Source organism: Erigeron canadensis, chromosome 7 (assembly GCF_010389155.1).
Source record: "Erigeron canadensis isolate Cc75 chromosome 7, C_canadensis_v1, whole genome shotgun sequence".
Taxonomy (NCBI): domain Eukaryota; kingdom Viridiplantae; phylum Streptophyta; class Magnoliopsida; order Asterales; family Asteraceae; genus Erigeron; species Erigeron canadensis.
In genome coordinates, this window is record NC_057767.1 from 29043165 (window position 1) to 29059912 (window position 16748).

At 34.4% G+C, this 16748-nt stretch overlaps 2 protein-coding genes across 2 annotated transcripts; one reads left to right on the forward strand and one right to left on the reverse strand.

The window, feature by feature from the left end:
* Positions 1-2978: 2978 nt before the first annotated feature.
* Positions 2979-9664, forward strand: LOC122606841 (U-box domain-containing protein 13-like). The gene is made up of 4 exons (XM_043779718.1): positions 2979-3536; positions 7357-7473; positions 7647-8102; positions 8391-9664. The coding sequence occupies exons 1-4, from the start codon at positions 3252-3254 to the stop codon at positions 9477-9479; spliced, it is 1947 nt and encodes a 648-aa protein (XP_043635653.1). The 5' UTR covers positions 2979-3251; the 3' UTR covers positions 9480-9664.
* A 4540-nt stretch (positions 9665-14204) lies between these two features.
* Positions 14205-15940, reverse strand: LOC122607833 (dof zinc finger protein DOF2.4-like). The gene is made up of 2 exons (XM_043780888.1): positions 15773-15940; positions 14205-15539 (listed from the first exon to the last, which is right to left on the reverse strand). Exons 1-2 carry the CDS (start codon positions 15824-15826, stop codon positions 14559-14561), a joined length of 1035 nt encoding a protein of 344 aa, XP_043636823.1. The 5' UTR covers positions 15827-15940; the 3' UTR covers positions 14205-14558.
* Between the last annotated feature and the right edge of the window lie 808 nt (positions 15941-16748).

A 16748-nucleotide genomic window follows, 5' to 3' on the forward strand; every position in this document is an offset into this window, starting at 1 on the left:
GTGCCGCCATCCGTCACCAACATCGCCGCCACACGCACCGCCACTTCATTGCGCGCTTGCGCGGGCACCCATCTAATACATATCTGATAATATTGATATTTCTTTAACAATATGAGTTCAATTTAACATGGGTCAATGATGGCCATAGGTAATTCCGGTTTTACTCAAGATTTTAGAGTTCAATTATTAGAGATAGCAAGTCTTGAGGTTTTTCCATCCGAATACTTATAATGACCCATTATCAACACTTTATTGTTTTGGGTAGGTGTAAGAATTCACCATTATACGGTGAAGTTTTGTCTGAATTCATATTTCGACTAATCGTTAAAAAAAAAAGTATTAAGTGAACTTTAACACTACTACGAAAGTGCCAAATTCCGACAGCAAAAATTCGTCAGAAATTTCCTACAGCATACCGACGGAAAAAGCTTTATTTTAAAATCCAAGTAATTGTGTATGTTTCCAACGGGTTAGTGACGGATTTCTGACAGATTTCTCATAGATATTTTAGATATTAGTCAGATTTTATTTGCTTTAATTTTATATGTTTATTATCTCGGTTTGTCGGAATCTGTCCGAAAATCATATTCAACTCCGACGGAACTCTAACAAACAATATTATACCTATTCAAATATTATCTGTCGGAGTTCTGTATAGAAAATTATATTGAATTCCTACACATTTTAAAGATTATATCTAACTATATTAAATGTTATCCGTCTGAAATCTGTTGGAAAAATATATTTCTGATTCCGACGCAATTCAAGGTTATATCTAGCTAAATGTTATTCGTCAGAATATCCCAGCTTTCTAGTGATGTAAATCATAGTTTAATTGTGTATATCAATATCACCTCCCTTCAATTATATGATAATATATCAAAATTCAAAATTTGCATGAATGTTTTGATATTTCAACAATGTACCCACTCGTATATATAGAAAAAATTTCATAATATTGGCATAACAGGCATGTAAGAATCATGAGTCTAAAAATGATTAAGATCCTCTAAAGTCAAATGAACTTTATAGGTAAAATTGAGGAATTTCAACAATTGGATTAAAATCAATAGTTAAGATTAAAAAGTCATTTTTGAATCTTAACCATTAATTTTAATCTAATGGTTAAGATTCCATTAACTTTACATATAAAGTTACTCTAACTTTAGAGAATCTTTATCCCTCTAAAAGCTGCATGATTAGTATGATCCACACTATCGACATCACATTTTATTGCAATTATTACTTTTACATGTGATTGTTGCATGAAACCGCTAAGAGTAAATCGTTAGTGTACTTTAGGATGACTCCAATTCTATTCTTTTTCCGAATTTTATGATGTTCAATAAATATGGGTTCTCATATATATTTGGCTATTTAAATACTATATAAAAATTGTACAATATTGCTCACACATTCTTTGACCTTAGCACTCTGGCTATTCAAATAAGAACTGTACAATAATTATAATTATTTTCAATACAATTTTATTATACTCCGTAACCGATTTTCCCATTATTATTGATTTAAAATACGCTTTTATAAAAGTTGTGCAAATTAACCTACTTAAAACAATATACAATACTTTTTTTAGAACGATATGTTATTGATTAGTGGTTCGAACCCTAACATTAACATCCAAATGGTCAATATGCTAGAGGTTAGAACCCGAAGACTTTCCTGGACAAGTTGCTTTTTATCTTCATCAAAAGCTGGTCTCTTCCTCTTTGGGTTTTTCCCACTTCATTTGTCTTCTCTTGGTCATCTAGAACCTTGAAGTGATTACCAAGCACCCTGATGTTCTTTTTAACGTAGTACGGCCTATCAACGGGTCCCTCCAACCCCAAATAATTCTATCACTAGCATACAACTCTTTATTCATAGGAACTATTAAAATAACTCTGTGACCAAAATCGGTAAGAGAATTTTAGACATGATACAGAAATAAGGATCACAATTGCAGACATGAATTGCCTGCTATATGTGTAGATTGCATCCATAATTAATATGTCAGCGACAACTTCATCGGTAGTTGAATCAACTATCATGATCCTTGATACTTCAAGCTATTATTTTCTGTCTCTTATTAATGAGACAGAACCATATGCACAGACAACCATATTTGAAAAACCTGTATCATTCTTGAGAAACCCCTTATAGCATCCCGGATACTTTGATATACAACTTCGGGAGCTATATCAATGGGTAACTCCACGTTTTCATTATCTCATACCACCGAGAATTTTTCTATACCACCTATTAACGGTAAAAACAAACAGATTTATTAAGATTTATAAAATTTTTTATGCATAGCTCTTTCATATATGACCTTTACGCTTCATTCTCGAGTTTTTATTAAAAGAAAAGAAAAGAGAAGATTGGATAGGAGAAGAAAGGATAGAAGAATACATTTATAAAACCCATTCTTGAGTTTGAAAGGAAAGTAAAAGAAAAAAAAATCATACCTTCAACCACCACCTTCAACCAATAACCAGAACCAGCAACCACCCCCACCACCTGCAACCATCCCTTCCACGCAACCACCTACAACCACCCTTTCCACCACCTGCAACCACGTCCACCATGCAATCACCACCTGCAACCATCCCTTCCACCTGCAACCACCCTTTCCACGCAACCACCACCTGAAACCCGCTTTCCACCACCGGCACTTTCTTTTCCCTCCAAATCTGGCCAGAAAGTTTTGGAATGAAAAAACCCTAAGTTTTCCTTCCCTACACTTTCTTTTCTTTTGTTAGAAAAATTCAATAATACAAAAAGGTGAAATTACTTATCTTTTCCTTTATTTTTTCCTTAAAAACAAAAGTCAAGAATGCAGCCTTAGCTTTTATGCCTCCTGCATTTTGTTTTTCTGGATCCGCTGCTGCACCACACCAAAAAAAAACCTATTTAACTCCATCGCCTATTAATCTCAAAGTCATTTGAAAAATTATTTTTAGCATCCAGCTAATACTCCTATTAACTAAAAAGTCAATAACCTCATCATCTTCATCATCATCATCATCTGCATCTTCTCTTAACTCAACCACAGTTAACCTCACCTCATCACACAACCCGCGCCACCCTCTCTCTCTTTCTCTCTCTCACACACCCACACTAAAATCCTTACACTGTTACTACTCGTGACAACCTCACCTCACCAGCATATATATACATTTCCGTCACCGGTGACTGTCACTGTCATTCTATCCTCTCAAATCCCGTTACAGATCTCTAACAGAATTTTTGTTATGACGGAATCAGGAAAAATCGGAGTAATAATAAAACTAATTGATGTTGTTAATGAGATTTCCGGTATAACAGATTACCGGAATACGGTTAGGAAACCGTTTTTTAACCTAGCTAGACGGTTAAAGCTGTTAAGTCCGTTATTTGAGGAGATTCGTGATGTTAAAGATGTGATTAATGATAATGATGATCATGATTTGTATCAGTCCTTGCTTTTGTTATTGCAAAGCTTTGAATCTGCTAAACAGCTCCTCAAATTGGGTAGTGAAGCTAGCAAAATCTATCTGGTATATATATATATATCTATATATCATTTTTCATATATATATATATTAAGTTATATCTATTGATAGTTACTGATTATGATGATAATAATAATTGAGCTGACCTAGGGTTTGGAAGTTGAGTTAATTTGATATATATGTGATAGTAGAAAGAGATCTAGTTGAGATTTTGGTAGTTTTAAGTAAATTTATGTGTTTGAATTTTGATTAATTTGTTAGTTTTATGGAGGATTTGGTGTATGTATATAATAGTGATGGAATGGTTGAGATACATAAGGATGTAATTGACTGAGCGATGGTTGATCGAGTATCCTAGTTTCTAAGTAGTATAGTAGTAGTTGATGCTTTTGCCTTCGGTTTACACAAAGGCGGAGCCAGGATTTCACGTTGAGGGGGGCTCAACCGTATTTCTTTCCCGATCGTTGTATACAATATAATGTGAAAGACATAACTATTTAATAAAATTTTAGTAAAATAGACTTTTATTACCATTGTTTACCTTTATGGACCAAATATAAAGATTTTACTTGAACTTTCATGGCTAGAAATCAAACATTTATAGATTGGGAGTGACTTACTTCAAAAAGACCTTTGTATTAGTTGGCTATGAGCTAGCCTTGCAATGGAAAACATGAATGGTTGGCGGGGGCTAAGCACCCCCCAGTCCCCCTACTAGCTCCACCCCTCTTTAGTGATATTGACCTCAGAAGACTACCTGTGTTGAATCACTGCGATTCAAATGTAACGGAAGATCAAACGAATATGGGATGAAATTGGTTGTTATGTATGAGTACATTACAATAAATACAATCAGGTTTTTCTGCAAATCTTATGTTGACGGGAGGTTTTGGTTATTAGAGTTTTCTACGGTTATGTTATTTTACCCTGTTGGTTGGAAATAGTTATTGGTTGTTCAAACAGCACATATTTGTGAGTACACCAGGGGTTGAGTTTAATACCAGAGTGAAGTCTTATTAATAAGTTTGTAGAAACTTTAATATGTTGATCTTATATGAAACAATTTACTCTCCTTATTTAGAGTTTTTGTTGTTGGAACGTACATGGAACTTCAGGAGATAGGCTTATCAACTCAACTTGGATTGTTAAGTTTTCCAATAAACTCTTTTATGCCAAGCTGGGTGTTATATTTAGTTTTTGACACTTAAATTTTGCGCATTTAATGATCAAATGTTGGCGTGTCGTTATATGTGTCCTCAAGTATATATATTGCCTATATGCGTAGGGTATGATCATGTTAAATATTGATATTCTCCTTGATACCGTGATCTTAGAGTAAACCAATTACATTCACTCTGAACTAATTTTTTTTAAATGCTAATTCAGTAATTTGTAACTCATATAGCATAAGTAAGTGATACTGCCAGATGAACTTTTGTTGATCAAGAAGTAGTTATTGATTACTTTGAGTTTAATCGTTAGATTTTGCCTGCTTGTGATGTGAGTTTGTATCATCTTTTTTGTCATTACTTGAGACTTGTGTGTAAACCATATGCAGAACAATTTTTTGACCTTATATAGAGTTCACACACTGAACTTTATGAGATAGTCAGATAGGCCAAAAATGGTATTCTCCAAGTCTTTTGGCCATCAGGTTTGCCAGATAATTTCTTATACGCCACATTTTTTCTAATTAATTGTACCTTCTTGAAAGACATGATAAACTTTTTCATGAGTGTAGAATTACCTAATTTGTAGCATAAACCCCTTAGACCGTGGATATATTGAAGACAAGTTAGGTTGCCAAAGTCAAGGTTGGAGTTTTTAAAGTGCAATAATTCAGCAAATGACAGAATCAAGAATAGCCAATAGCTTATGAGAATTGTTAAGGCAGGAAAAGGGTTCTTAGGCAAATCCTGGGTGTCAAGATGGAAATCCTTAAATATAGTGTTTGGCATAAGATGTTGTGCACGTGTCGTTATACGCATGCATACATGTGTGTATAATTGCATGCTTGTGCTATGATCATGTGAAGTAGTTGATACGTTTTATTTTCATGAGGCAAGTCATATAACATAAATCAGTAATACTAGAACATTAAAGATAATTTTATATTCCTACTAATGAAAACTGTTGTTGCAGAGCCAAGCTGGATCTTGCTCAGTTTATAAACACATTACATGGGTTTTTTTGATTTTATTTTCATTTCTGTTTTTGTGTGCAACAAAAATGACAACGTTATAAGTTAAAAGGAGCTCACGAGAAGCTAGAATTAGTGAATTACAAAATATGAATACATAACTTTTATACATGTCTAATTTGGATCCACAATCCAAATTAGACTTACTTTGCTACATCTACCATTATGAACAAGAGCACGTGCACCTATTTGTTATTTGTATAAGTCAACCGTGGAAGTTGTCGGCCAACGAATCCGATGTGTCATGCCTTGAGATGCCTATACGTTGTAGCAAGCTCCTCAAAAGAAAGTGGCGTGGGCCAGGGGATTCCCACCACTTAGGGACCTGAACCCGTAGCTGATGGGTGCACTGATATTGGAAAAGCACATCGTTGAGATCTTCACCGCAAGAATGACAATTGGGACATAAGATCTTCACCGTGAGAATGGCAGATCAGACATGACAGATCAGCGCACTCCACATCACAATTATGCAAAAGCTGGACCGGAAGGGAAGACCATTTTTCAGAATCATCCAGAACTTCCCATCACTTCTCCTGGCAGCAGATTGTTCCAGCAAATGTAGGGGCCCCTGACGTACGAATTGTGGACTTAATGGCCATCCATATCCAGTCATCCTTTAGAGGTTGTGAGGAGGTTGAATGGGCTGAGATTATTCTTTGAGTCAGCAGTATTATCTTGCTTGATTAGCCGGACAGCCTCCATTGAACGGAAGTGCTTAGGTGGAGCTTGAGCTTTTTCTTGGTGTATAGGTTTTTAAAAAACTCAATCTTTAGCTCCGGTAATATATACCATATACTACAGGTTTGTATTAGGCTGATTCTTTGTTATTGGATATGTGCCTTTTAAGTAAGGTTATTATCAAACTCTCTTTGATCATGTTAGAATTTCCGCTAGAATCTATTATAACCTACAGCAAGTGTACAATCCAGGCAAGCTCATACAGGTTTGGCAAGCTGACAACCTCTTTCCAACCGAGACTTGGCCTTGTCCCTGACTGTTGCAGGAACTGACCAGACTTAACTCGGGTTTACTGAGTTGTATAATGAGCCAGATAGCGAGCTCGTTCACATGGTCTACATGTATGGGTTTACTCTCTTGCATGTATGTTGAGATGTGGAATTAGAGCAGGTAGTATTAGCTCTAGAATGTCTGATGTGGAATTAGAGCAGGTAGTATTAGCTCTAGAATTTCTTACTTCCGCTGCATATGAATATATGATATCGTATGGTTATCCACTTCACTGATCCTTTAGCTTTATGATTTTCCATTTGTAAAGTCATTGGACATTATTGATTTTTTAGATAGTTAATCTAAAAAGGAATATAAAAGCCATATTAGGTTATAAATTTTATAATTAGGTTCCCTCTCATTGGCAAGATGGTAGATGTAGGTCAATAAAGCTATTATGGAAAGTAAATAAATCAATTTCTTCCATAAGCTTATCATCAAGGATCAGAAATCTAAGGACAATTCATATTCATAAAAATGTATAAATGTGAGATCCAACTACAGCCACAAAACTTTCATTTTTAGATTCGAGAAATGATGTTTATTTTTTTTTTCGTTATAGTTGCTTGTAAATTCTTATTACTAATTGCGTATGAGTATTTGTATAATTATATGAAAAGATTAATTTACTTACAAAGTATCCCTGTGGGGCAGGCCCTGGAGAAGGAAGAGATCATGAAAAAATACCAGGAAGTTACAGCTCGTTTGGAAAAAGATTTAGAGGGCATTTCTTTGGAGAAACTTGACATATCAGACGAAGTTAAAGAACAGGTGAAAATTTAATACCTCTATATCCTTATCAAAAGTCAAAACAAGGGTGTGATATGTGATGTGTTAGAGTGTTGGGTATTTGACTTGTCTTAAAGAAGTACCAACCACATGCTGATGCACTATTAGTGAATTGAGACGCACAAATGAATGTTTTTTTTATTGTTTAATATCAGGCCGCTCTTGTGATTGCTCAATTTAAAAGAGCCAAAGGAAGAACTGATGCACCAGACATTGAACTGAGTGAAGATCTTTCATCCCTTTACAACAAGGGTACTGAAGTGGTAGCTGATCCGGAAGTCTTAAAAAGATTAATTGAGAAATTGCAACTAACCGGAATTAATGACCTTACTGACGAATCGATAACTTTGCATGAAATGGTGACTGCCAGTGATGGAGATCCCGGGGAGACTATAGAAAAGATGTCAATGCTGCTAAAACGAATCAAAGATTTTGTACAAACCGAGAATCCAAATGTGGATTTACCACCTGGAGAAACTTCTGCTCCATCGAATACAAATGATCAAAGAACTTCATTGAAAAACCACAAGAATACAGTTATACCCGATGATTTTCGCTGTCCTATATCACTTGAGTTGATGAAGGATCCCGTTATTGTCTCAACGGGGCAGGTAATTTACCATCATTTCTTTTATCTTAAAACCCAAATCAACTTGTATGTATGTCCATATGTGAGGTGATGCTTGTGCTCGAATTGGATCCTTCCATGTTGCCTGCCATTTTTGGGCACCATAATTGGTTGGATTGTTAGAGTGAAGGGCTACATGGCAATATGGGATGATCTAATTGGGTAATGCATAATTGGGTACCAATATGACTCACACATTTGACATTAATATAACGCAGATCCTTCTAAATTATCCGTTTCTACTTTCTTAAATATCTTACTATTTTTGTAGACATACGAGCGAACATGTATAGAGAAATGGTTGGAACAAGGACACCGGACATGTCCCAAGACACAACAAAACCTAACGAGCACCGCTCTCATACCAAACTATGTGCTACGCAGTCTAATAGCCCAATGGTGTGAGACCAACGGAATAGACCCACCAAAACGAGCAAGTCGGTCATCTTCCGCATGCACCCCAGCAGAAAGGTCCATTATAAATGTGCTACTCACCAAGCTAAGGTCAGTCAGTCCTGATGACCAACGTACAGCTGCTGGTGAAATCCGTCTCCTTGCAAAACGTAACGCTGATAACCGTGTAGCCATAGCCGAAGCCGGTGCCATTCCGCTCCTGACCCACCTTTTAATTGCACCAGATTCCCGCACTCAAGAACACGCAGTGACCGCTCTTCTTAACCTTTCCATATGTGAGGATAATAAAGGAAGCATAGTATCTTCTGGAGCAGTTCCTGGGATTGTTCAAGTGCTAAGAAAAGGTAGCATGGAAGCACGGGAGAACGCGGCCGCCACCCTTTTTAGCCTTTCAGTAATCGATGAAAATAAGGTGACTATTGGCTCTCTAGGAGCAATCCCGCCTCTTGTACTGCTTTTAATTGAAGGCACCCAAAGAGGAAAGAAAGATGCTGCTACTGCCTTATTTAACTTGTGTATATATCAAGGCAATAAAGGCCGCGCAGTGAGGGCGGGTGTAATTACTACATTAATGGAGCTTCTGACCGAGCCACAAGGTGTGATGAAAGATGAAGCTTTAGCCATCTTAGCCATCCTCTCAAGCCATCCTGAAGGAAAAGTAGCTATAGGTAAAGCAGACGCAGTACGGGTTTTGGTTGATTTCATTGGGTCTGGTTCTCCAAGGAACAAAGAAAATGCAGCTGCAGTTTTAGTGCATCTTTGTTCAGGAGATCACAAGTATCTAGTGGAAGCTCAGGAGCTGGGAGTGATGGGGGTACTAATGGATTTGCTACATAATGGTACAGATAGGGGGAAAAGAAAGGCGGCACAGTTGCTGGAAAAGATAACGAGATTTACAGAGCAACAAAAGTTACATCATGGTGAAACCGAATCAAACAACTCATAGTTGGTTTTTTTTTTTTTAATTTTGTTGAGGTAAAGGTTTGGTACATTGTTGTACTTTTAAGTTCAATGTTGTTTTTTTCTTCCATTGAAATGTAGAAAAAGGGGGAAAGGTGGAAGATCACCATCCCCCACCCCCTTTGTTTCCATATTGTTTTTAATTTAAATCTTTTAAGTTATGAGGATCAATATTTATTTTACTACAAACAAGAAAGAGATGGCAAAGATGACTGACTGTGTTGTTTGTGTAAACTTGTATCTATCCTTGGTTTTAATAGAAGGATATTATTCGTCTTGTTTTTAAATCTTCAAATCTGGATATTAAAATGTCAATTGCTCTGCATATATGTGACTAATCACTACATATTTACATGATCGATAAAGTAAAAAATAAATTCCTTGTGAATACTCCTAGACAACTAGTTTCACTTAAGAATGTTACTAAAAATACATTAGATTTTGGATTAGGACAGGTCATGACCAACCGATCAACAACACACTCCACACATTATATGAATTTAGGTTCAATATCAAAACATATATATGTGCTTTTAGAACTAAAAAAATACACACTGTATCTAGGATACTGTCTCTTACTTTTATAAGACATTAAAAAAACCATTTAAAACGTATTTAGTTGCATCATATCTAAGTGTGCAAGTTTAATTGTGATGTTTTGGAAAGAAATTGTGCAAGTTTATCTTTAAAGTCAACCCGGTCCATATGACCGGTTTGATTGGTACCGTTTACAATCACTAAATCAGTTCAACTAAAAACTGAGTTTTAAAGTGTTGATTATAACTAAAACTATTTTAATGCCTTTGACTTACGATCCATATTTACGGTATAAAATTTACAAAATTATGCATTTGTTGATTCTATTCAATATATCACTTCAAGAACGTTTCCATTAGACAATGAAAGCTAGATCAACTGGCTGGAGTCATCCTTGGTTTTACCTCAGGTCATGGGTTCGACTCTCTAGAGTGACATGTCTTGAGGTTTTTTCCTTTGAATCACCTTTAACGTCTTATGGTCTACATCTCGTAGTTTAAAGTACATACAGAGCTTCACCATTATACGGTGAGGTGTCCCCTGATGTCGAATACCGACTGACTGTTAAAAAAAAATTTCCATTTAGTAAAATTTCTAGATAGTTTCACTAAAATTCGTCAGTATTTTGTGGAAAACATTGTACGAACTGTATGTGCTAGTGAAAATAGATTTTCAAACTATATTGAGATCTTTTAAAGTTAAAACCCAACTTCATAGGTAAAATTGGCATCTGACATTGAATTAAAATTAAAAGTCAAGATTCTAAAACCATATTTGAATCTTCATCTTTGATTTTAATCAATAGGTCAAGATGTTTTCAACTTCACCTATGAAGTTGAAAACAAATTTAAAGGATTTATATCCTTTTTAACTACAGTTTTTTTTATTTTTTTGTGACACATGTCTTTAAAGAAAATGTTCCTAAAAGGTAGAATCTAATACGTATATTTTACCTACACTGTTGATAAAAGTGTCGACATTATAACTTGATCATGACGCTTTTAGTGTGTCATTGAACCATAGCCAACAATTAACATATTTTTGGTGAATGTATAATAATGTACTAATTGTAGCTATCACCAAATTATCAATGTACATAAGCATTTTTAACTTCATTAATTACCATAACAACTCCATGTGCAATACCATGACTAAAGTTTAGATGTTTAATATACAACAATACCATTAGAAGGAAAATGTTGTTTTGGATATAATGATTTTATTCCTACTTTTTAAAGATTGTGGCAAAACATATAAGTTTACCTTTAGTGACACAATATCGTCTATATATAAAATGTTATGAGTTTAGTGATCTTTTTCTAAAAAAGTGTCCGTAAGAGTTAATTGTCATAAAGTGAATTGAAGCGGATAAAAACCATTACGACCTACACTACTGTATCTATCTACGTTTTTCATGTGTACGTACAATGTTGTTTTAGATGTTAGTCACGATTTTAGTATTTTTATATGGCATTTTGATGACTTTCCATGAAACTTTTCAAAATTGTTACTAAATGACATATATATATGTTGAAACTGTCCATGAAAAGAACAAGAAAAATTAAATCAAGATTGTGAGAATACACTTGAAATGTAGACTAGTAATTAATATGAATATATTAGAAACTCGTTGTCATGTTAAACGTATTTATCGGGACCCTCCTCGATCATAGACATATATAAATCTTGAATTTTCTTGAGCCTAAAGCTGAATAGCGTTTCTCTTACTGCTATGTGTTTGCAAATAGCTAAACACATGAATTATGCTTTGAGTCGTAAATTAAACCGTTGGCAACATGCTCCCTGTCTTGATATATATAATGATTTTTTTAAAATGCAGAAATTTAATTCAATAACTAAAATAAAGACCGACTAGCAAGATGCTAGCTAAAAGCCAACAATACGTATACAAAATGTATTATTTTGCTACTCGTATATGTTAAAGATGCAAAACATACTTTATGATAAAATTCTACATCCTGATCAATAATTATATATATCTCATCGAGGGGATAAATTTAGAAACATACCCACTAATTACCTTCTTAACTAAGGCTTACTTCATTTCTGAGGTGCCATTATGTGGCTACTAATTACATCTAATAAGATCGACTAAATCAAACTATATTGATATTATTTGATGTCTTTTACTGATATAGAGTAGTTGATTATAAAGGCCGCAGGACAACATAAAAAAGTATGTACATTATATTATTAGGCTTTAAGTAGAATGTGTAGTATAAAGAAGGGAAATGATAAGGCTAATCTGAATCTTTGTCGCTAATAAACAAAAGCAAGAGAGCAATATATATACAACTCAAAGGATCATACTTTCACGGTAGTCGAGAGATTCTTACATGATCTAAGTGTACTTAAAAACATGCTAAACTTAACCATACTCACTTGGATCAAAATCAAACAAACCAAACCACTACATGGTTTTCCGAGCCACACCCAACTAGCCATACAGCCAGCCACCTTTTCCTTCCTTTCATATATATATATATATATATATATATACTTTCCCCTCTCTCTCTACACAATATATATAGGGACAAATTTTTGGTTTTTATTAAGTACACTTAGACCAATTGGCTTAGTCATGTTAATGTGTTTTAAGCAGCATGATTTAGATTAGTTGTAAACATCTTGTTTCTAAAGACAGAGAGGTCAAAAGTTCGATCCTCATCCCATATAAAAGGTTGGAGGTCATTTTCTGTCATATAGGTAGAATCTTAAAATAGCTTCTCTATCTAGGTAGAGGTAAGATATGTCTATATCTTAACATGCCTCATATACTGTCGAGATATTGAGACCTAAAACTGGTAAAAGACGACAATGGGTTATGCTAATGTGTTGAAGTTTAAGGAATTAGTTTGAACTGCATGTGTTGGGTCATTTCGGGATGTTTATAAAAAAAAATTAGATCGAAAATGGTCATGAAAATATCAATTAGCTAGCTAGCTAGGTTGCATATATCAGAACCAAATGCTCTATTTCCACGGATAAACCGAATATGGATCTTTCTATATTTACCATTTTTGTAATGTACACATAATTAAGACAAATATTCAAAGTGAGTTGGCCAATGAAGTTAAGCCAAGTCAGTTGGTTTGTTTGTTTCTCAACTGGTTATATAAGGGTTTGTAGATGGTTGTTGCTTGATGAGTATATAACGTACACTTTATTGGGGGAGGGGGTGTGTAGTGTGGCCTGTTGATCCTTTCAATAAAGCAAAAATCTAAGTTTGCCAGATTCCTTTCTTTTTAGACTGCAAAAATCACTCTTTCATTTTTCGCATCTATTATGAAAGATTACCCATCACTTTAATTTTGTAATTATGAATGTGGAAGATTTGCTATCAAACTATACCTTTTTTTTTTTACTTTTTCAACACACGGAGGATGAGATGAAAATTAAGGCACTCAAGGATGCAAAGATTTTACCATGTGTGTTGTTTTAATTTCATTATTACTCATCATTAACCTCTCTTTCTCTCTTATAAACATATATAGAGATTGATTAAGGTTAAACATTTGCATCTCTTTTTTTTTTTGGCAAAACAGGAAAAAAGAAAAAAAAAGGTGGTGCTCTTCAAAGAGTAGTTATATCTACAACCCTTGCTACATTGATCAATCACCAACCTATAATTAGTCGTCTTGACGACACTCATCAACAAGTTAATTTATCATTTGTTCACACTTACTATCGTGAAATCAATCACTATATATACACATAAATACATATACATGCCTACACAAACACATATACATACATATGTATAATTAGTGAGCAGCTAATTATACTTCTTTCTTCTACGTTGTCTAGAGAACAGTAATTAAGACAGTCCCTTAATTACCAACAAATGTCTTGAAAGATTTTGTTGGTTTCCTTAAAGAATCTTCCATAAACATAATACAATCAAAAAGAAAAACTCTCAGTCTAGAAATGTGGCTGCATAAACATACCAATTAACTAAATTCAGGAATATCAAACACATTGTTTTGTAATAAGTTGAAATGCATCAGTTCTAAGCATGTATACATAAGCTGAACTTATAGGCACAAATTACGGTATCATCTTTATAAATGCTCAAAACAATAATGTAGCTAGAAGGATACTTAATTTCGAAGCTGAATAAGATAACGTAACAAATTAAGTGAGAAATGTCATATATGGAAAAATCAGTAATAGATAGATAGCTTAATTACTCAAGATAATTGCACACACTTACACACTTGCAACTGGTGAAACACATATTTTCTAAGTACAAGGAAATTAACTCTTACACACATTAATAGAAATAATTAACCAACATATATAATATCATCACATTACACTTAAAACATATATAATTTATACCTACCATGTAGATTCTCCTGCAGTTCTTCAGCGATCAAAGCGTTGAGACTTGGAATCTTAATTAATCGACAATTATACATTCATTCAAGCTAGGAATTAATTAGCTAGGGTTTGAAAATCCTTCAGCCAATATCATAAAACAATCGAATTCCCCCTAATCCGAAGATTATAAGAAGTGTGTAGTGGGGGTAGAATTAGTGCTAACACCAGGAAATTCTGACCATGTATTTCCAGCCCATGCTTGTTGATTGTTATTTCCCAACATACCCAAAAATTGTCTTGATAAATTCAAGGCTCGATTGTCTTCCACCTTCACTGGGGGATCGATCTGGGTGTTATCAGTTCCAGGATTATTGTTCTTTAATGTCATGTCTTCACCAACCATAGGAGAGGGTTGTGCTCCAGTGACACTTCCATTTTGATAGTTAAATAGATTGTTAGTATTGTTTGGCACTTCAAATCCAGGCAAGAAAGGTAGTCTCCAATTCTCACCTCCTCCAATTGATAGAATATTGTTGAAATTGTTAGCACTTGAGCTACCATTTCCTATTTGAAAGTTTCCCAATTCACTTTGAGATTGAAAACCGGAAATAGTACTTGAGCTAAGGTTACCCCCAACACCTCCATATTGGTTAAGAGAATTCATGAAAGGCAAGTGAAGTGAAGGTGGATGTGAGAGTTGTGAACTTGTCATATTTTCTGAGTTACTTCTTGGAGGACTTACACTTAGTGATTTAGGGCCCGAACGGCTTGGAGATTTTGAGCTTCTACTTTTGCTACTTCTTTTGTTTCTTCTACAACCTCCTCCAACCGGAACATTTCTTAGAGCACCTCCTCTAGTCCAGTATCGTCTACACGTCTTGCAAAAGTGTCGAGGCTGTGTGAGGCTATAGTTGTTGAAGTAACAGAATTTCGTGTTGGTTGAATCACAACGTGGACAATTTAGACCTGGCTCTGGTAATGGTAGCTTGGCTAACCTAGCTCGATCTACCATAGATCCAGGTCTAATTGATCCTTCTCCACCCCCTCCGCCTCCACCCCCACCTCCATCGCCAGGCTGAGAAGGAGGCGGCGGGGGTGGAAAACTAGGGTTTTCACCAATACCACCACTGACACCTCCACTTCCATGATGGTTTGATTGTTGAAGCTGAAAAAACAACTCAAAACATGAAATAAAATTTTATAAAACAAAGAAAGGAGATGAGCTTAAAAGATCATGGTATATTCAACTACAAGAGGTTTGTATAAGAATAGGAATGAGTATATATCATCTTTTTCACATAAAGCTTTTTTTCTCTCCTTTTTATCTTTGATTGGATGATGAAGTAGAAGTAATTATAGCCAAAGCTAGCTAAAGAGAATTCTTAAAAAGATCATTACCTGATGATGCCAATTCTGGTGATCAAGATATTGTGGAACAGATGAGAAAACCATGATTTAAATTTGTGCTATATATGATCTTTTTCTCTTTTAGAAAGTTTTTTTTCAAGGGTTTTTTTGGAAATAAATGAAGGTGGGGAATCAAAAACAAGGGAATAAAACACAGAGAAAGGGAAATTAATGGGAAGGAGAGGAGAAGGAATTAAGGATAAAAAGAAGAGCTAGTCTTTTTATTTATTTTTTTGTTTTGCTTATATTTTTCTTTTTATTTGTATTCCAAAGAATTCTTGCATCTTTCTTTTTGTATTTATTATTATAATTAGGGTTCTTGGGAGTTAGTGGACGAAGTTTCTTAGCCTTTAAGCTTTCTCAGAGTGACACTCTGTAGTGCTTGGGTAAAAAAGAGGATTCTGACCCCTCCATGCATGATATACATACAATAATCCTATATATATGTATCTATATATATGTGCATGCATGAAATTAAATATATATGAGAAATTTATTATATTTATTTATATAAAAGAGGAAAGTGTGATGTGAAGATATATATATATGCACATGTAAATTAAAAGCGTGTGAAATATCGTTGTCTTTTATGCAATATATGGTGGTGGGATCATTACGTCTCTTACGTATATTTATAAACTGCATAATCTGTAATAATTGGTCTCGGCTAATTTCATCAATTAATAAGTCCGTCAAGTAATTAGATAACATATATAATTTATCGATAAAAAAAAAAAAAAAAACAGACGATGTTAATTAGTTTTAGTTGCAAGTTTATTTTGGTAATATATGTTGTCTGCATTTTCCAAAAAAAATTAGTTGCAATTAGTTTTATCACACAAAGGTAACTAGTTAGGTAAGTACCAATTATTGTATTATCTCATGAAACTTCTTAAACTTACTAATTAACTAGCTACTACTTTAGATCTAAAATTAAATTTTCTTAGATTTTAACTACACATTTGAA

Bases quoted from the DNA above. Each gene is read 5' to 3' on its own strand.
- LOC122606841 (XM_043779718.1), top strand. From the start codon at position 3,252: ATGACGGAATCAGGAAAAATCGGAGTAATAATAAAACTAATTGATGTT. The intron at 3,537-7,356 runs GTATATATATAT...CCTGTGGGGCAG, and splicing joins AAGCTAGCAAAATCTATCTG to GCCCTGGAGAAGGAAGAGAT. The intron at 7,474-7,646 runs GTGAAAATTTAA...GTTTAATATCAG, and splicing joins CAGACGAAGTTAAAGAACAG to GCCGCTCTTGTGATTGCTCA.
- LOC122607833 (XM_043780888.1), bottom strand. From the start codon at position 15,826: ATGGTTTTCTCATCTGTTCCACAATATCTTGATCACCAGAATTGGCAT. The intron at 15,540-15,772 runs GTAATGATCTTT...TTGTTTTTTCAG, and splicing joins ACCAGAATTGGCATCATCAG to CTTCAACAATCAAACCATCA.